The sequence below is a fragment of the Schistocerca serialis genome, chromosome 4 (genome assembly GCF_023864345.2).
Source record: "Schistocerca serialis cubense isolate TAMUIC-IGC-003099 chromosome 4, iqSchSeri2.2, whole genome shotgun sequence".
NCBI lineage: Eukaryota > Metazoa > Arthropoda > Insecta > Orthoptera > Acrididae > Schistocerca > Schistocerca serialis.
The window spans coordinates 693027253-693049889 of record NC_064641.1 but is presented as its reverse complement, the minus strand read 5'-3'; the positions used below and the strand labels follow the sequence as shown (position 1 = coordinate 693049889).

General features: G+C 40.0%; 1 protein-coding gene across 1 annotated transcript in view; it reads right to left on the bottom strand.

Moving 5' to 3' along the window:
• Positions 1-245: 245 nt before the first annotated feature.
• Positions 246-22637, bottom strand: part of LOC126473195 (vesicle transport protein SEC20) — a 37164-nt gene continuing 14772 nt past the window's right edge. The window contains exons 3-5 of the mRNA XM_050100090.1: positions 6595-6705; positions 6385-6506; positions 246-544 (exon numbers count right to left, since the gene is read on the bottom strand). Of these exons, the coding sequence (XP_049956047.1) occupies positions 357-544; positions 6385-6506; positions 6595-6705 (421 nt within the window). The 3' untranslated portion in view covers positions 246-356. The remainder of the gene's footprint in view (positions 545-6384; positions 6507-6594; positions 6706-22637) is intronic.

The following is a 22637-nucleotide window of genomic DNA, read 5'->3' as shown; positions in this document are numbered from 1 at the left end:
ACTAACTGTACTTCATTTTTTTTATTTACCTGTACATGTTCTAGAGCAAAAGTAGTATCATTTTCAGGGTTATTGCATTTCAGTTGAGATTTTTCATCACAGCCTGATGAAGCAGTTGCACTTGCATTTTGTGAAGATTTACGTCACTAGTGGCAAAATCAGAGAGACTGAATGAAACTACACAATTGACAACAAGTGTTTCTCGCCCCAACTTCTTTCAAATCAATCAACAGATCAGAGGCACATTATGGTACAAGTTTATATGTTCAATATATTTACAAATAAAAGTTACACATAAAGAAAGGAAAATTTTTCTTAACAATAGAATTTTTTAAAAAGCTTTGTACACAGGACACTCAAAATAACCTCTTTAAAACAACATATACTGCACAAGCGACAAAAAATCCAAATGCAAAAAATATTAAAATTTTGTCGGTAAATTCTCTTTGACCATATTTAGATAGCAGCTTCCCAGACTGGTTTATAACACTACCCAACGTGTGAAGTTCTTCATGTGTACTGTGCACCACAGATGATGATGTGGCTGAAAATGAAAGGTGATCAAGTTAGATGTCATTTTTTATTCATTTTATATGCACAATAAAAGTGCAGATGGTCTCATACCTGTTAATAAGTACATAATTTATGGAAAGATTAATTTGTCTTCTATCAAAAGCAGAAAAGCACTTCCACTATTATACATACTAACTAGTTTCATTGTACTCTCATGTTATTCCAATTCAGAAAATAACAGCAACAGCAGACTTTCACAACATTCTTGTATAATAACCAATACTTCTTGAAAACAGGTTTTCTTCGATTATTTCAACACTTATCCCATACATCAATCAACAAGTAATTTGCTTCCTTAATAATACACTGTTCTTAATTTTCATAGTCCAACACATTTGGCAATGATGATGAAACTTTTTATTGTGCATAAGACAGCAAAGTTGATAGCACCTATACAGAATATCGAGTGATAAGGGTGGGTAAAATATGCAACCCTATAAAGCTTATACATTTAGCCATCAACTCTCCAACATATTCAAACCTTCAACCAAAGACTTGTGTAGAAGTTTTGGTAACAGAGCAAATTTTAAGATCAGTATGAAATTTATTTTGGAATCAGATATAAGACAGGCACCCATTTATGTGATATTGTTTCTTTGCATGATAAAATAACACACACTGCTAAAATGCAGTGTTCTGAAGTGCATGCACTACCAGCATCAGACTTTCAGTTACCACAGTAATTCTGTAAATGCATATGAGTGAGGGTAACATCAGCCCATCTCTATGACTAGACTGTGGCAACAACATTTACACCTGATAAACATTTTGAAATCATCACATAATTTTATATTTCATTGTATCTATTGTTCCTATTTCATCAACTCCCATGTTAAAGATTTATGTTGCCACAGGTTAGCTAAACTGAGTGTGTTTTGCAAAAAATGTAGATTGTAGTTTCATTGGGCATACTGTGGGAAAGACAAAGGGGTACTCAATAAGGCTCTTCCATGAAATTGTTGATTAAGCCAGAAAAATCAGAAAAACACTGAACAGGAAATGGAGGCAAGCAAAGGGCAGACAAGCAGAAACCTTGTTAGCAAATTCAAAATGTAGTTAACCAATAGATTTCACCTCTACTAGAATCAGAAATGGAAGCGGCTCAATACTCACCTGGATTAATCATAATGCAGGAGAACTGGGCTAGACGTCTTTCAAAGAAGTCACGAGATAAACAGAACAGGAAACTAATAGTTTTGTTGCAAGGTAGCCATGGGGTTGTAAGCCAGCAGTGACAGAAAAAATTACGATAAGGATACCAGATCACAAGTTTTGTAGAACCAAGTACTAGTCTTAATCAGGTAATGGCAAATGCAGGAAAAATATGTAGGGATGTTGGCAATCATGGTCAGGTTCTGGTAGTTGGGGAGCTGGAAACAGCCTGGCTATAAACATAAATTAAAGTACTGGAGGAGACTTGGACAAAACATGAATTGCCACTTTGTACACAAGTGTGCATTTTGTAGAGGTCCTGTGGCATAGTGACCAGTCACGGGTTGACTTTGTTATAAATGTAGTAAACACAAAGACTAGACAGGATCCTGGTCGGTGCTGTTCCAGTGGTTGCTATAGGAAGTATTGGAATGTATTTCTCATGGTTCACACCTGATAGGCAAGTTAGCAGATCTATTGGCAGAAAGCATAAGGGGGGTGGGGGGTCCATTAGCACAAAAAACCCAATCTTTGTGAGTCATTAGAGGATTAGGCAGACAAAAATATACATGATTTCACAGTTTATTTTTAAGAATTCAGTAGCCAGAAAAGCTTAAGGAATGCGGTTACAAATTAGCTGTGTATTAGTATAAATCCAAAATGAATAAAGGAGGGAGTCAATTTCGTAAAAAATGAATGTAAATTCAAAAACAATGACAAATAAATTTTGTACAGACCAAGGTATGGAAGCATGTGCTTGTTAGTTAATATTTGCACAATATAACATTTGTTACTGTTACATTATACATATCGTCAGAGGGGAATTAGGAAATTTTCATGAAAATTTTTGATGCCTTATTGTGCTATTTATCAGGCAGAAAGAAAGGATCATTGATCTGTCAATTTCTTTACTCCTCCAGTTCCTGATTCCCACTGCTTTGAGGTCCCTACCATATCTTCAAGACATATTTTCCTGGGTCTTACTCTTCTTTTCCCCTCAGACTTTTCTATAAACATACTCTGAACACTCAGAGTTTCCGGCATTAACTGTACATGACCAGTCCATCTTATTCTTCCTTGTTTGATTTTCACTACAACATTCACCTGTCCAAAAAGTGTCTGCTGTGTGTGTTTGTCCTTATTCTTCAGCTTCCCTTCGGCAAAAAATGATGGCTGACAAAAACCGCAATTAAGAGAATGATCGCCTTTTTTGACACCGCGGGCTTGAGCCATCATGAATTTCTACCCAATGGAGGAGGAGAAGACAATGAACACCATGCCTCTGGCTGTCACTTGATCTCCAGATCATAATGGTAGCACCAGGACTCATCTCCTGTAATGAGGTGGATATCCAACAATGCTTTACACAGGTGCTTCAAGTGATTCCACAACAAACAGTTGCTGGCAGTTAACAAACAGCTTTACAATTGAAGTCAGAAGTATGTTGTAGCCAATGGTGCTTTTTTGAAGGTCAGTAAAGATATTTTATTTGTAACTATTGTTTCCTTTATTTTCTGAGACCATTCAACAAACTTTACTGATGCACCCCGCATACTTCTACTGTATATATCTAAACTTCATTTTTCATCTCCTAGTAAGTAAAATATTTATATGGCCATCATATCACGCACTCACAATGGCAGTTTCAGACCCACTTGAAAATAGCCTGATGTAAAGGTTGCAAATGGTTGCGGACTTAATGAAGTTCTTAGTATCAACTGGAGCAGCTTTTCATTAATTGAACATACAGTTGCAGTATCAGCACCCTCCATAAATGGAGAATCTAGTCATCTAAAAATGTTATTAGCCATACATGGTTTAGTGTGAGTAACAAATTTCCCTACTCAATAAGTTCAAGACAGTAGTACACTAATATATACAGTAATGTACTCAGACAACAAGCACAAGTTGAACAAATACATACCAACCCTGTGATAAACGGAATGTCAGATCATGAAGCACAGTTAATCAGATCACGTAACGTCAAAGTCCCTTATCTCAATGGATTTCCTCATTGGCAGCCCATATCTTCACTAGGTTGATCCCCTGTCCATGTCTGCTCAGCTGGCCAGTGGTCATAATGCTTTGACTTATCACTGTAGTCCCAGTCACAGGTAAAGCAGCATGGTCATAATGCTTTGGCTTATCAGTGTAGTCCCAGTCACAGATAAAGCAGCTGGCACACCACTGTTCATTGGAAGAATACTAGGGAAATGCAATCAATCCACAATGGAGATTGCATACAAAACACCTGTGTGATACATTGTAGAGTAATCCTGATGTGTGTGGAATCCATACCAAATAGGACAAAGAGGTGATACTGAACAGATTGAAAGAAGGGCAGCATGAATGTTCACAAGTTCGTTCTACCAATGGGAGAGTATCATGAACATGCTGAAAGAACTGAACTTACAGACACTCACAGAGACACAAAGTATCCCGTGAAAACATACTTAGAAAGTTTCTAGAACAAACGTTACGCAATTAATCTAGGAATATATTACAACCCCCAACCTATTGCTCCCACAGTGATCACAAAGGCAAGATTAGAACAATTACAGCATGCACAGAGGCATTTAAGCGATCATTCTTCCTGTGCTCTGTATGCGAATGGAATGAGAGAAAGTCCTAATAATTGGTACAAAGGGATGTAATCTCTGCCATGCACTTCACTGTAGTTTGCAGAGTACAGCTGTAGACGTATGTTCCTTAAGAAAAAATTACCCTTTTTAAGCAATGCATTGTCACTCAAAGTTTGTTGGTGGGGACCTGACACAATCTGAACAAACTTAAGATCTGAAAACTTCATTCATTGATCATTAATTTTGAATTTTGTCAAATCTGGGAGTTTCTGGGCTTCATGAGAAGCCAATATGTTGATTTCTCTGACTATGGTGTAAAACACTGGTATTCACCACAGCCACTTCTAAAAATCTGTTCTTGTCACAAATCACACATTACTACATTGTTCAGAAGAAATTATTGCTGCACTCTTCTATTGATCAGCAAGCAATGATTAAGGAAGTTCATGTCTTTCTGTCTTACTGAATATTCATTGAGATTTCAGGCATGAAGCTATATGCAGTCCCTTTCTTTCACCAGTATTTCTTCAGACACGAAAACTGGTGAAAGATACAAAATAGAGTGTAAAAACTGAGCTGTCTCTGGCTATATTCTCAAATCTAGGCAATTAAGCAGATGTACAAAATACTGACACTTTCATACATAAAACATTTTGTGCATTTTCAACTACTCGCAGCATAATGAACAGTCCATTAAATTTCGGGCATGCAGCCACGCAAATAAAATTTCCTCCACTGATATTTAAACTATAGATATTGAAACTGCAGAGAAGTCATCATGGTGTCACCGCCGTCGATCATACATCGATACGCGAATCGAATGTCTGTATGACTTCGCCACAGGCGGCGCATGTGTAAGAGTATTTCTTTGCTGCCGACCAGCATCTGTGACCCGCATGCGCAGTACTGCCGCGGTAGAACATATAAGGCCATGCTTGGCATCTTGTCGTCAATCTTGTGACTCACTCTGAGGATGGCTGGACGATATGCGGCTGAAATATCAGTGGAGGAAATTTTATTTGTGCGGCTGCATGCCTGAAATTTTAAGGACTAGAAAACATCTTGCACATTTCTCACTCCATATCACAAGTTACTGCTTTATGTGCACTGGTGACATAGCAACCACAACACAGAGGCTGGGGAAAAAAGTGCTTATGCCCCTGAAGCAACACTAATTACCTCAAGAGATAATGCATCTCATAGTTCTACGTAACTTCGTCTTGCAGATATGCCGATTGTGCATCCATAATCAAGCTGGGATGACACAAGTGCTGTTCGCTCTTTCTCTTTTCATGAGTCCTGTCACTAATATCCCCTAACTGCTGTAGAGACCTTGCCTTCAGATTCTTCTCTGTGTCAGGTAAGCTCTCAGTTGAACTTGTTGCCAGAAACTACAATGAATCTTTAAAGTATACAACAGCCTCTATCACTATAAATGTTAAAAGCCCAAAACATGAATAATTAAAGAGCACTTAGAGAAACTTGTCAGTCAAACACTTAAGATTAGCTGCAAATGTCATTATAGAGTCATTACTGAGGGCAGAAGCAATTTACAGATAAGCACCACTGAAGTGGGCCACCTAGAATGTACGTTATTCCAGTATTGCAATTGTGACAAGTCATACTTACAAAATTGCTTCAGATACTACAACAACAGTCTATGTGAAAATCAATCAGGTTCACAGGTTGGTGAACTCTTTTCAGTTTGTTAAAGTTTTAAGGTCTCAACAGTAATGACAATTAGTTCAGAAGGCACCAGTGACAGGGTCATCTTGGAATTCTTGTAAACAGATTTAGGAATGATATGGGGAAATCGGAGTGAGGGATATAAAGCTGCGATATGAGCCTTCTTGAAACTGAATACCAGACCAGCATCTGATGCAGCCCAAACATAGCATGCTTAGTTCTGACCAAGCAATTTGAAATAACAATAGAATACATTCTTCACTTGCTTTAGTTCATGCAATTTGAACAAATACCAGAAGCTGGGTATTGATTACATTCTCAACTATCAAGGAAAAAGATCTGTCAATGTGGAGATAAGGGAGAAGTTTATGATATTACTGAATGCACATACCTAATGTATCCAACGTCTCTGCACTATGTTTTGTTGTTTCAGCCAATGCACGGCTGATAGAAAGAAGTTGTTCTGTTACATCTGTCGACAGTTTTACCAGACTTTCTTTATCTTTTCTTTGCCTATAAAAATGAAAGAAATATATATGATATCATATTCCTGTTAGTAATAAAGTTTAGTCCAGATTAGAGAGCAAATCACAGCACTTACCTGTGTCTTAAACTTGCTTCTTCTGAAGAGTCCCCAAGGAGCTCTTCCCGTGAGCTCTTTTCTATACTAAGCAGGCAGGTAATGTTTGCTTTACGAAATGCTGCAAGAGTACTGCAACAGTGTAGAAAACATGTAAAAACTAAATGATTCAAAAACTGTCAACATTTATACATCCTCTTTAACGTTTATGGAAAACATCATACATAGCAACTTTATGATGATCCATTTACATTTATTAATGCTACATCAAATATGAAATTACTAATATAAGGTAAACAGAAATGGAATTTCCTCTTTTTTTCTTCTAAAAAGTGATTCATCATATATTCAATGCCTTTATCATGTATCTGCATTTTCAACTCAAAATCTTACTCCCACACAGCCTCCTTTTCAAAATCTTTGGCTCAGTCCTGCCACAACTCATTATTGAAACATTTTAAAACCACTTTTTCTGTCACTCTAACATTAACTTCCAGTGAAACAAATTTTATTCCAGTTCCCCATCATTACGTGCAGCCATTCAATTTGACTCTCACTTTGTGACATCAACATACTCTAGACTCGTCATCTGTTCACTAGTTCATATGTTTCTTGTTAGCAGCAACCTCCAAATTCTTTCTCATTTGAAAACAGAAGGTTTTACTCCTCTCAAAGAATCATTTCTGTTGAGATGACGTAGCAAGCAGAGAAAAAGAGTCTCTGCACAATTGAAACTGAAGATGTCATTTACGGATTAACCATAGCACACTTGGCAATCAAGTAATTTTCATGTTTCAGTCACATGTCAGGGCTCTTAGCTCTCCAGCATAACAGCACTACACCGTAGGGGTGGCCTATGCCACAAGTCACAGGGATTTTGGCAAACACTGCTACTGCAATTCTCCACGGACAAATTATCTGGGCAATTAAGCCAACTACTACCACTGTTACTCAATCAGAAGCTCTCCTGGAGTCATCCCACAACCTGTCAACTGACATCAGCCCAGCAACCAGGAACTTTAGCTCCCAGTGTGAGACAGAGCACCGTGCAACTGTCCTCAAGCTACACCAAGACTTGGCCTCTGCAGTGCGGGCCTCTTGGACTTTGGGTTTGGCCCAATACAGTGTTGTGTACTTACACATTCAGTTCTTCATCAACTAGTACAATGACTCTTGAAAATAGGGTTCAGTTTTCCATGTCAGACAGTCTATCGGACTTATATTTTTTCTCTTATTTCAGAGACTTAATTGTAAACCATTGTTTGGTTTTGTGTAATTACACTCCGATGAAGAAGAGTTGAAGCTTTATAATCATTATAACCACCTTACTTTTCAGTTTCTATCTGGGCTTCAATTTCAAACAATGGAAAATCCAGAATGAACTGTAACAATATTATGAAGCACACACACAACGACCACAGTCTCTGGCTACTAAAGCCAGACTGCGAGCATGATGGGAGAGGCAACTGGGTGGTGGAGGCTAAGAGAAGGTTGGGTGGGGGGGTGGAGGGGGGGGGGGGGGGATAGCAGAGTACGTGTAGGGGAATGCAAAGTGCTGCTTGTGGAAGTGAGCAGGGACCTTCAAATTGATCATTCTTCCAGTGTCACTCTTGGGTATTTTCGCTTCTTATTTCCCATACCTTTCCCCTGCCATGCAAACGTGTATCTCTTCCTTCCAATCCCTCCCCAACCCCCACTCCTCCTCCTCTCTCTATTCCAGTTCACACCTACTAACTTCACCTAATCTAGTCACATCAGCTGTCCCCCTTCTTCACACTTACCCATCCACAGACCTGCAACCGACATTACAACCTTTTTAATTATTTTTTCTCTGATCTCACTGTGTCTTCGCGCCAATTTCACTATCGGCCTGTTCCCTCAGATTTCATCTTGTTTCTCATTATTTCACCCATTTCATCCTTTTCGTGATTTTTTCCATGTGTTTGGATGGATTTTTGCCGATTTTTTTGGACGCATTTCTAAGTTACTTACGTTATTTACGCATTTTTATCCTTCTGCTTCAATAGAGAAAAGTTTCTTTACCCCTAGCCAGAACCCAGTCCCACATACTGTTCTTGCATTGTTGCTTGGCTCATGGAATACCCCCAAATGGCCCTACCATCAAATTACCAATATCCGGCTGCCACCCTTCCTTCTACAATGACCCCCATCTTTTCAGATTCCATAAGTCCTCAACCCTCACCAACATAGTCCTCTCCATCCATAAAATTCTCCTGCTATGCAACCCAAATTCCTGGATCCCATAACACACATTGAAATACTTGCCCTCCAGGAACTAGAGCAACATGAACAATGCTACCTCAAAAAACTCTCCACTCTGTTCACTTCATACTACCGACTTAGACTACAGCTATCCACCACTCCACAACCTCTAAACCTTTCCCACGTCCCCTCATAAGCTGACAAACCCTGTCTCACAAACCTACCACATTTACCCCACTCTCAAACACTTCCTCCCACTACCAGACAGAATAGAGAACCTAAACAGACCTGAAACACAGTCATGAACCTTTCCTCCAAAAGCCTTAGTCCAGCAGAAATATCAGTCCTTTCTAGAGACCTCACCTTTTACCCCACTCCGAAATTCAATCATACAGTACTTTTTCAAAACCACCTCTCCTTCTCTCAGACCCTACAGTGTAAATACTTTTTTATCTTCTGGTAAACCTTCCGGGATGTAAGGTCGTGGTCCATGAAACTCTTCAGCTCCTAATGTTTCGTCCAGAGCTGCGCTGGACATCTTCAGAGGTGTTTCTCCTCCCGGAAGGTTTACCAGAAGATATGTCATCCGGTCGTGAAAGCCTTCATACTATGAAATACTTTTTTGCCACCAAACCTACCAGCCAGAGTCAACCAGAGACCAATATTGAACCCTGCTTGACTCTGTTCACTCCTCCATCCAACCTTGATCCACCCCCACTGCCTCCAAATCATCCACCATTAACTTCCCAGAATTTCTTAACTTCGAATCTTGACTCACCATCATTCCCCAAATTCCTCAACATGCAAATTAACCTTAAATCCACAGAAGTAACCACAATCCACTACCTAAAAACTGATCCCGACATTATAACTCTATCCGCTGATGAAGGCTCCACCACTGTTGTTTTGAACCACAAGGATTACCTGGCAGAAAGACTCCACCAGCTGTCAGATTCGTCCACCTGCAAACCCTGCCACAGTGATCCTGTTCCAGAAATCCAGCAGGATCTCCAGTCTCTCCTCAAATCCTTAGGCCCATCCCAGAATGTCTCTCCGGAGTCTCTCTCCTCACCCCTACCACTCCCTGCACTTCTACCTTCTACATGCTTCCTAAAATCCATAACCCCAACCTCCCAGGATGCCCCATTGTGGCCAGTTACTGTGGTCCCACTGAGAGAATCTCTGCTCTCACAGGCCAACACTTTCAGCCTATTACCTGCAACCTACCCTCCTAAATAAAAGATGCAGACCAATTCCTCCGCTGACTCTCCACAGTTCCTGTTCCTTTACTATGGTGCCCTGCTCGTCACTATTGATGCCGCCTTCCTTTACACTAATGTCCCTAATGCCCTTGGCCTTACCGCTAACAAACACTACCTTTCCCGAAACCCAATGGATTTCAAACCAAAAACCACCTTCCTAGTTGCCATGACCAACTATATCCTTACCCACAATTACTTCACGTTTGAAAGCATTACCTATATGGGGTACGGCTATGGGCACCCAAATGGCACCACCCTACGCCAACCTATTCAAGGGCTTTCTAGACCAGTCCTTCCTAAGCACCCAGAATCCCAAACCCCTCACCCGGTTCAGATTCACTGATGACATCTGCATGATCTGGATCAAAGATGAGGAAACCCTATCCACATTCCTCCAGAACCTCCAATACCCTCTCTCCTATCCACTTCACCTGGTCCTATTCAGTCCAACAAGCCTTGATGTTGACTTCCACCTCAAAGATGGCTACACCAGTACCTCTGTCCATATGAAACCTACCAACCACCAGCAATACCTGCACTTCAACAGCTACCACCCATTCCATGCAGCCTAGCCATCCACGGTCGTCGTATCTGTAGTGATGAGTAGTTCCTCTCAAAATATACTGAGGGTTTCACTGAGGCCTTCACAGACCATAACTACCTTCCCAACCTTGTACAAAAACAGATCTCCCATGTCTTATCTTTCCATTCACTCACCATCTCCCAAAGTCCCACCAACTGGCCACAGAGGAGCATTCCCCTCGTGACTCAGTACCACTCAGGACTGGAGCGGCTGAATTACATTCTTCAGCAGGGTTTTGACTACCTCTTGCCATGCCCTGAAATGAGAAATGTCCTATTCACTATCCTTCCCACCCCTCCCACAGTGTTATCCCGCCACCCACTGAACCTAAACAAATATCCTCATCCATCCCTACATAACCCCTGCTCCCAACCCCTTGCCTCATGGCAAGGACCTAGATGAAATACTTGTCCCATACATCCTCCCATTACCACCTACTCCTGTCCAGTCACAAACATCACCTATCCCATAAAAGGCAGGGCAACCTGATCTACAAGTTACGCTGCAACCACTGTGCTGCATTCTATGTGGGTATCACAAACGAGCTGTCTGTCCACATGAATGGCCAGTGACAAATTGTGGCCAAGAAACAGTTGGAGCACCTTGTTGCTGAGCACGCTGCCCAACACGTCATTCTTCATTTCAATGACTGCTTCACAGCCTGTGTCATATGGGTCCTTCACACCAACACCAGCTTTTCTGAATTGCGCATGTTGGAACTCTCCCTGCAATATATCCTATGTTCCCATAACCCTCTTGGCCTCAATCTTCATAAGTCATTGTCCTTACCCATTTAGCCCCTTCTCTGTTCCCATTCCAGCACTATACAACGCACCTAGTCATTTTACATCTCTCCTTTTCTGCTACTCTCTGCCCTCTCCTCTGCCCTCTGTCTAACCTCCCGACTGAACCTAGCTGCTCTACCCCCTCTCCAACTTGTCTAACATTGCCCCCACAAGCAACACTTTACTGTCCCCCACCCCTACCCTGCTATCCCTCCCCACCACAGCCTCCTCCTTACCCCCACTAACCATTTGTCTCTCCCATCATGTGCTGCTGCTCGCAGTCTGGCTTCAGCTGGCAGAGACTGTGGTCACACGTGTGTACGTGGGTGTGGGTGTGTGGGTGTGGGTGTTTGTTGCCTATTTACAGTCTTTTAGTTGTGTCTATCTGCGACTCACCATCTCCGCTATATGCTGAGTAGCAACTATCCTTTTCATTATATTGGACTTAAGTTTCTCTGTGCCAAAATAGGCGTGAGTCACTTCACACTTTGTCAGTGGTTTTATGCTCCAGCACTGCCAGTTCACACTACAACTAAACCTATGACGACATACGTACTCTACAAATCATTGCGAAGTGCATGGTAGAAGATGCTTATAACATTACTACAAGTCAGGGTTTATTCCCATGAATTCTTAAATGCCTTTGTGCTTGCTGCAGTTAGTCTAATCTTGTCCTCAAGATCCCTCCAAGAGCGATACATACAAGGCTGAAGAATATCTCAAGATTCTTCACTTAATACTGGTCCTTGAAATTTTATGGATAACCTGTCAGCAAATTCAGTTTTTCAACCTTTCCCTGACATGCTGCAGTGATCCAAACAAATCTGAGACCACTTAGGTCACCCTTCTTTGTACAAGGTCAATATCACCTGTTAGCCTTATTTTGTATGGTCGTGTTTTGAAAGCGACCTCCATTGTAGACTGACTGCATTTTCCCAGTATCCACCAATGAAACAAGGTCTGCCACCTACCTTACCTATAACTGAGCCAATGCAATTATTTCATTTAATACCTCTACAAATAGTTATATGAGGTATTTGAATGAGTTGATTCATTCTAACTGGGAATCATTAGTATTATCATCATCTGATACTACATTTTTCCATTTTATCAGTGGCATAATTTTATGCTTCGGGTACATTTCATGCAATATTTGTACCACTTTGAAATCTTATCAAAGTCTGGTTGAATACGTCTACAGCTTTTTTTTAAGACAGTGCTTTATTATTGAAAAAAAGCATCATCTGCAAATTACTGTTAATATTGTCTGCCTGGTGATTACTATACACCACGAACAACAAGGATCCCAAGACACTTCCCTGGAGCATGTCTGACGCTACTTCTACTTCTATCAGTGGCTCTTCATCCAAGATATCATGCTCCATCCTCCCTACTAATGAATCCTGAATCCAGTTACAAATTTTGTCCCATATCCCATATAATCACACTTTGCTTAATAAAGATTGGCTTGGTACTGAGTCAAATGCTTTACAGAAGTCCACCTGATTTGTCTCAATTCATGGCTTTCAAGATGTCATGTGAGAAAAGTGAAAGTTGAGTTTGTTTGATCAATGTTTTCAGAATCCACACTGGTTGCCATCAAGGAGGCCATTCTGTTCAAGGTACTTCAATATTTTTGTACTCAGAATATGTTTTAGGAGCCAAGAACATATGAGACTAAATGGTAATTTTATGAATCACTTCTGTTACCCTTCTTGTAGATGGAAGCATTGTGCACAGTTTTTTGTTTAAAGGATCTATGGTACATTGTGCTTAAAATGGGAGCTTAATCAGCCACAAATTCTGTACAGAATCTGGCAGGGATCTCCTTTCAGGCCCTGGTGCCTAGTTTCATTTCAATGATTTTAGTTGATTCTCAGTTTCAGTGCCACTAATATCCATATAATTCATTTCTGCACTGGTACAAATTGTAAACCAGGCAAGTATATTTGTACCTTCATTAGTAAATGAACATTTGAAAATTTATGTTATGGAAGAGACAGGTTTACTGCCTCAGTTTGCTTCTTGCACCACTGCAATGATGAATGATATAGATGTTAGTGTCAGTGGCATTGAGAAACAGCTGAAATCATTAAAATTAAACAGTAACACTATTCTGTCTGCATTCATGTTGGTCTGACAGCTGATACTCAAATTTTTCAAATTTTCTATCTTGCTACTTAGCCCAAAGTTAATATAGGGTGTCTGCACCAAAATGCCCCATTTTTTTATGCAGTTTACAAATAGTAAATCTTTTTCTTTGTTTCAGATTTGACTTTTCCCTTGGGTGCAGAAGGACTGAATACTGCTGCTTAATTTTTGTCATTTGGCGCATTTTCATTGTTTCACTATTGTCCATCCAAGTGAAAATGGCATCAGTTCAGGAGAAGACATAAACTGTGCTTTTGAAGAAGAGTTGAAATCCATTTTTATGCTGCAAAGGTAGTTTCATTCTGTTTACAAGAAAGTAGTACTTGAAACAAAAAGGATAAAAAGCATGGCATTTGGAGTTTCTGGACACTGGCAGCATTCTGAAGCGACATAAAGAGGGGTGGGGGGGGGGTGGGGGGGTGGTAGGTCAGCCTCTCTCTGAAAAATAAGCTGAGAATGTCAACCAAGCATTCCAATGAGGTCCATGCAAATCAATCTGTCAAGCTGTGAAAGAATTTCAGACACCAGTGCAATTATTGATAAGGTCCTCAAAAAATTGTTGCTTCTGTATCCATACAAAGTGCAGATTCTGCAGGCCATGAAGACAAGAAACCAATGAGTATATGGATCTGCATTTGAAATTCTTAACCGAATGGACCAGATTCCTGCTGTCTTGCCAAGTGTAATGTTTTCTGATAAGGCCACATTCCATGCCACTGGATCTGTCTGTGTATAAGCATTTGGGGGTCACAGAATCCACACAGTATCAGTGAAATAAGCAAGATAGCATGAAAGTGAATGTTTCGGTGTGGCCTCATGCACGAAAAGATAACTGGTCCAGCCTTCTTTGCTGAGGAGCTTGTCACAGGAATGACGTATCTAGACATGTTGGAGATGTCTGCTTTACCCTCTGGAGACCTGCAACCAAATCTTTGGTTTCAACAAGATGGTGTGCAACTTCACTTCTCACTGGATGTTCTGGAAATGCTGAATAGAATATTTCCAAGATGCTAAAATGGACATGACAGAACTGTGAATTCACCTTCAGATTCTCCTGACATCACACCATTGGTTTTTTTTTTTTTTTTTTTTCCTCTGGGGCTACATGAAGGACAGGGTGTTCATCACTACAGTGCAGGACCTTCTAGACCTCCATACTTGGACTGTGGAAGTCATCAGTACCATCCCTCCAGAAATGTTGCAGTAGACCTGAATGGGAACTGAATACAATTGAGATATTCTTCATGTCACCATAGTGGCTCACATGGAAGTATTTCAGTTTCATACTGCCTTTTTTTAACTTAAGTTGACATACAACTTATTTCTTCAGAAAGAAATATGTTTATTTCATTTTGATTTTGACAGTTACATCTTAAAGACATGTGTTAGTCACATTTACATGCTTTGGACTGCAATAACAAATATGACATGTTAATGGTCTAAGAACTTTTAGCACTGTACTTGACAGTGACATAAAAACCAAAAACTAAATACTACAAAAGATAACTACAGTAACACTTAGTCAAACGGTCATTTGCTCATTAAAAAAATATTTTATTTTATTTGTGTTGGGAGCAAACTGAAAATAGGGCATTTTGGTGTAAACACCCTGTATGTTCAACCCTCTCCTGACCACAGGAAACTGCTAAAGGAGTAAATTGCATAAAGCAGTAAAAGCAAACCAGTATTGTCAGTGCAGTTCAGTAAAGTGGGCTGTGTCTCCAGCTGTGAACATGACAATAAGGCTCATGTATACTATTCAGTTTGTCTACGTGATTCAAAAAGTCTTGCACACAATGTCATTTTACAGTGAGGAGGATTGTCAGCATAGCCAAATTGTTATACTTCATAGCAGTCACATTCAAACATTCAACCACTACCATGAGACACAAAAACATTGAAAATCTGCCTTGTAGTGATCACCCAAGTTCAACATCAGTGGTTGATCACTGCTACAAATAAAGGCTCATAATTACCGAGACAGAGCTTTGTGCTACCTTTTTGGGGGAAACAGAGGGCTGTGTGTCCCAGAAGTGTGAAACCATAACATGATTGATTTGTTCTCCAGGCGACCATCACCAACAGTACACTCCTGTCCCAACTCACCAAGCACCATGGTGAGCAAAGAATGTGGGTGAGGGAACATCTGGAATGGAACTCTTGATCAATGGTATCACGTTCTCTTTACCAACGTAAGTGTATTTGTCTGTTGCTTGATGATTGTCATAGAAGAATGTGAAGGTGGACAGGTATCAAAATAAATCTAAGACAGTCCCACAAATTCAGCATGGGAGCCGATATGTTTGGATGTTGGGTACCTCTCATAGCTATTGAGGATCATTTGAGGGCAGTGCAGTATCGGAACAGGATCTTCCAAACTACTGTTCAGTCCTACAGTCAGTATTTTGGTGATAAGTTTCTCTTTCAGATAAGAATGCACTATCATACCATGTCCACTTCATGAAAAACTTCTTTCAAAAGGCAGAATCAACTGAATGGAATAGTCTGCAGTATCTAGTCCTTCATTTGGGCACCAAGAGAGGTAGTATATTTGGGAATACAGGACTTCAGTTCCCATCTAGATGAAGGTTTCCTATGGTTTCTCAAAAATCACAAATACCAGTATTACCCATTTAAAAAAAGGACATTGCAAATTTCCATTTATCCATCCTTCCTCTAATGACCTTGTAGTTGACGGGAGATAAACTCAAATCTTTCTTCTTTCCTTCCACCTCTTCTTTATTTGGCTTTATAATGATTCCACTTAGTTTTCTCAAAATCTTTGTAGTATCAATATTCTCATTAATGTGGAAATCAAATAAAATTAAAACTAACTATTATCGATGGAGTGCAGTTTAAGATGCTCTTGGTCACAGTCTGGCATCTGCAGACTTCTGCCTCTGAGTGTACCAGTGATGGGGTGACTAGCACATCACACGAAACCTCACAGGCTACTTGTTTTGCCTGTGGGCTCTGCTAATGAGGCACCTTCCAGTATACCTGATGTGAAGGAACTGCACTCACCACAGTGTGAGTGGCAGGTTGTAACTCTTCATGTTGCTAGAGACAGCAAGGGAAAAGTGGGGAATGGCTGTCTGGTTTCACTAAATTTCCCTCCATCTGGACAAGTGACTGCTCCTTCAGGAGTGTCCACGCAGGCCAAGAGGGGGAGATGTTTGCTAGTTATCAGGAGCTCCAATGTTAAGCATGTTGAGCCTACACTTTGAAGTACCATACCCAGAACTGATTGGGGACCTACGGGTTAGAGCCAAGTGGTATGTCTCAACCAGAGGCCCCATCATTCCTTAATGGTCTTAGCTGAAGATTTCTGGACATGCCTTATGGGGTGGAGGATTGCAGAATTCTCCTAGATAGGTCAGAAGTGCATTACACAGAGGAAGCAACTACTTCAGTAACACTACTTATGGAATTCACAAGGTTTTCTTTTTCTTTTTTTATACTAAGCAATAGTTTGAGGTCCTCTGATGAATTCTTATCAGTCGATACACAGAGAGTGAAATCAGACTGCATCCAACGTAAAAATATTTCGAATATACAACTTTAATAGTAAATTGCCTCAGCATTTGTAACAATGCCTGTGAATTTACCACCCTCCTGGAAAGCTGTCATGCTCAAATTATGCCCAGAACCAAGAGTTGGATGTAACCTGAGGAATAAAACTACAAAATATATAATGAGGCATGGGACATTTATCAAAAAGACAGGTTAGATATTATATGAGGAGGAGTGGACATTGCAACTGATAAAATATTATGTTTATTTAGGATGAAATTTAAACTGACTGTAAAGTTATCTGGCTGTGAGTAACTGGAATAAATGATCTTACGTTAATCATCAGATGTTGTTACCAGTCACCTGATTCCTCCGTAACAGTTACAGACAAATTCTAAGAAAGTCTACACTCAGTACCATTGAAGTACCCTGACATGCAATATTAGTACCACTGGGATGTCTATGGATGAATTGTAGGTGGTACGAATAGACAATCTTGTGAAGTAGTTCTTAACATATTCTTCCAAAACAATCTTGAATATGTAGTTAGACAAGTCACACATATTAGAAATATTTTAGACCTTGTAGCTACAAACAGATTGATCTTATCGACAAAGTCAGTATAGAGACAGCGATTAGTGACCATGTCACTGAAGTGATGACAGTTCCTGAAGTTAATAATGCCATCAAGAAGAGTGGAGGAGTTTTTATGCTGGAGAGAGCAGGAAATCAGTTGTTACCACACTACTTAGACAGTGAATGGGCATCATTTAGTTCCAATATGACTGACATGAAGAATTATGGCCCAAGTTGAAACTGATTGTAAAGAATATTCTGGAGAAGTATTGATTAAGGATGGAAAACATATACTTGGTTTAATAACAAAATTTGTAAAAAGCTGAGGAAACTTGGATTGTCACATCTTCAGTTTAAAAAAGAATGCAGACACTTCAACTGGAAAATTTGATAGAAATTTGTGCATCTATAAAATGATCGATGTTCCGAGAATGCAATTTTCATCGTCAAACAACAGCAAAAGATTATGCTGAGAACCTGAAAAATTTCTCATGCTGCATAAAATAATGAAGCAAGTTAAAGGCTTCTATTTACTCACAGAGCAGTCTGGTGTGGCAGTAGAAAATAGTGTAAAGAAAGCTGAAGTTTTAAATTTTGCATCTAAAAAATCATTCACACAGGTGGTTCATATAGACGTATCACCATTTCATCATCGCACAGATTTCTATGTGGAGGACATGGATCCATGGTACTGAGTGAAAGCAAATAAGTCGGCAGGTCTTGATGAAGTACTAATTCAGGTTTACAGAGAGAACTCTTTGGCATCGGCACCTTGTTTATCTCGCATCTATTGTGAATCTCTTGCCCAGTGCAAAGTCCCAAGCAACTGGAAAAAAGTGCAGGTGACTCCTATATATAAGAAGCATAAAGAACAGACCAGCAAAATTACAGATCAATATCTTTAATGTCAGTTTCCTGCAGTACTCTTGAGCATCATCTAAGTTCGAGCACAATAAATTTCCTCAAATGAGAAAATCTTCTGATCACAAGTCAGCACCAATTTAGAACTCAACTTGCCCATTTCTCACATGATATCCTGCAAACCATGGATGAAGCGCAACAGGCAGTTCCATACACCTAGATTTTTGGAAAGCATTTGACACACTGCCACTCTACGGATTGTTAAATGTTCAAGCGTATGGACTAGGTTCTCAAATATGTGAGTGGTTCAAAGACTTTTTAGGTTGCAGAATGCAGTATGTTGTCAAGGATATCAAGTATTCATCAGAGACAAGGGTATCATGTGGAGTGCCCAGGGAAGTGTGACAGCACTGCTCTTATTCTCTCTCTCTCTCTCTCTCTCTCTCTCTCTCTCTCAAACATTCCACATGGGAAAAATATACCTACAAACAAAGATGATGTAACTTACCAAACGAAAGCGTTGGCATGTTGATAGACACCCAAACAAACACAAACACACACAAAATTCAAGCTTTCGCAACCAAAGGTTGCTTCATCAGAAAAGAGGGAAGGAGAGGGAAAGACAAAAGGATATGGGTTTTAAGGGAGAGGGTAAGGAGTCATTCCAATCCCGGGAGCGGAAAGACTTACCTCAGGGGGAAAAGAAGGACAGGTATACACTCGCGCACACACGCACGCACACACGCACACACACACGCACGCACGCACGCACGCACGCACGCACGCACGCACGCACACACGCAGACATTTGTAAAGGCAATGAGTTTGGGCAGAGATGTCAGTCGAGGCTGAAGTACAGAGGCAAAGATATTATTGAATGACAGGTGAGGTATGAGGGGCGGCAACTTGAAATTAGCGGAGGTTGAGGCCTGGTGAGTAACGGGAAGAGAGGATATACTGAAGGGCAAGTTCCCATCTCCGGAGTTCTGACAGGTTGGTATTAGTGGGAAGTATCCAGATAACCCGGACGGTGTAACACTGTGCCAAGATGTGCTGGCCGTGCACCAAGGCATGTTTAGCCACAGGGTGATCCTCATTACCAACAAACACTGTCTGCCTGTGTCCATTCATGCGAATGGACAGTTTGTTGTTGGTCATTCCCACATAGAAAGCTTCACAGTGTAGGCAGATTAGTTGGCAAATCACGTGGGTGCTTTCACACGTGGCTCTGCCTTTGATCATACACCTTCTGGGTTACAGGACTGGAGTAGGTGGTGGTGGGAGGGTGCATGGTACAGGTTTTACACCAGGGGCGGTTACAAGGGAAGGAGCCAGAGGGTAGGGAAGGTGGTTTGGGGATTTCATAGGGATGAACCAAGAGGTTACGAAGGTTAGGTGGACGTCCACCTGTGCAACCCATTCTTGAGTACTGTTCGAATGTTTGCAACCCCCATCAGATCAGATAAAGGCAGACAGTGGAGCAATTCAGATGACTGCTGCTACTTTTGTTACTGATAGGTTCAATCAACATGCCAGTATTATGGAAATGCTCAGTCAGTTCAAATATGAGATCCCTGGAGAAGAGATGATGATCTTTCATGAAAAACTATTGAAAAGTTTAGAGAAATAATATTTGCAACAAACTGCAGAAAAATTCTACTGCCACTAAATTACATTTCGTGTAAAGACTGTAAAAATAATAAAATTTGAGATTGTGTGGAAGCATGGAGTCATTTTTCCATTGCCTCATTCATGAGTGGAAAGCAAAAAGGAATGATTGGCAGTGGTACAAGGTACACACAATCAGGCATTGTGTAGATGTCAGTACAGTTGTATAACTCACTTTTGCTTACAAGACTTGTAGATTTTATCAGTTAATGAGATCATCTAAATCTTGCATTCATCTTTTAATTTTCTACGAGCATATATGTATTAATCTTAAAAATCACAGAGCTTCAGCTTATAACTTAAATTATTATTTCAACTGACGCTGACAGCACTGTACTCTTAATATAGGTTCACACACTGTCCATCTTTTGACTAAGATATCTCCCCCACTTATGTAGCTTTATGACCATCCCTTCCAGTTTCCTTTTTTATCTTCCCATCCTTACTCTGTTTATATGACGTCTTTGTCTTCACATCAATTATTCAGATTCCATGGTGTGGGGATTCTGAAAATACATGTGCACAGTTTTGAAACCTATAAAATAACAATTTACCCATTATCTGTTGCACTGTTTGTATGTTGCACTTCGATGTTAATCCATTTCACTTCTTTTCTGATGTGTCTTTCTTAGTTCAAGAATAAGGAAAATTGTCAAGCAGCACTAAGGAAAAATATTGTGCATTTTCCCCTTTGTCTAGTTACTATCCTTCTCTAGAGGTCAAGATTCCTTTGTTCTGCCTTCCATGTCACCAACTTTAGTGTTACACTCCCTCACCCATTACAGTCTGTCAATTTATGCCATTCATAAGGCCATTTCATATTCAATAGCATGAAACGTTTATATTGCGTGTTTCAGTCTTAACTTTTTGCTGGTGGCACAAGCCAAGCACAAATTCTCATCTCTTGTTAACAACACTGTAACTCCTACCAAGTTTAAAAACTTTATTACATCTTTTAATAAATATTTCAATTTTCCTAGAATCTGTACTCAGTTGATGATTCTATTAAGCACTACAATTAAGCTATGTGAACTTTAGTGATTTGAGTAATTAACTCGCCCAATCATTGGCAAACACTGTTCTGTATATCCCATGATGAAGATGAGCTTTCAGAGATGGGGAACAATTCAAGCTTTACATTATCAGTCAGAAGCAGCCATGACTAGTGCTATTGTAAAGATTATAGTGGGAATTACTTCTAGCTTAAATTGTATATGTAACTCAGGAGAAAATTTTTTTGTCATCATCTTCCGTTTAAACACTCATTTGATGCAGCTCTTCATGCTCCTTTATATCCTGTACAAGATTCTTCATCTCCGGATAACTACTGTAACCTGCATCTTGGTTTCCCTCTACAATTTTTACCCTCCACACTTCCCTTCAATAGTAAATTAATGGCCTTTTGATGATTCAGAAAAAATCCTATCAACTGATCCCTATTTTTATCAAGTTGTGATGCCAGTTTCTTGTCTCCCCAAATCTGTTCATTACCTCCTCACTGGTTACATGATCTACCCACCTAATCTTCAGCATTCTCCTGCAGCACCACATTTCAAAAGCTTCTGTTCTCTTCTCATCCGAGCTGTTGATCATCAATGTTTCACTTCCATACAAGGCTACACTCCAGACAAATCCCTTCACAAAAGACTTCCGAACACATAAATCTATACTCAAGATTAACAAATTTCTCCTCTTCAGAAACACTGTTCTTGTCACTGCCATTCTACATTTTATATCCCCTCTACTTCTACCACTGTCAGTTATTTCAGTGCTCCAAACAGTGAAACTCGTCCAGTACTTTTAGTGCCTTGTTTCCTAATCCAATTCCTTCACCATTGCCAGATTTAATGTGACTAGATTCTATTTCCTTATTTTGATTTTGTTGATCTTCATCTCATATCGTCCTTTCAAGACACTGTCCATTCCACTCAACTGCTCTTCCAAGTCTTTTGCTACCTCTGGCAGATTTACAATGTCATCAGCAAACCTCTTATGTTTTTATTTCTGCTTCTTGAACTTTACTTCCTTCCCCCAGGTTTTCTTTGGTTTCCTTTACTGCTTATTCAATGTACAGATTGAATAACATCAGTGATAGGCTACAACCCTGTCTCAATGCCGTCTCAATCACTGTATCCCTTTCGTTCCTCTCGATTCTTATAACTGCAATCTGGTTTCGCTTCAAGTTGTATATAATCTTTCACTCCCTGTATTTTGCCACTGCTATCCTAAAATATCAAAGAGTGTATCCCAGTCAATATGGTCAAAAGCTTTCCCTAGATCTACAAAAACTATAAACATAGGTTTGTCTTTCCTTAACCTTTCTTCTAAGACATGTCGTAGGGTTAGTATTGCCTCCCATGTTCCTACATTTTTCCAGAATCCAAACTGATCTTCTCCAAAGTCGACTTCTACCAGTTTTTCCACTCTTCTGTAAGGAATTTG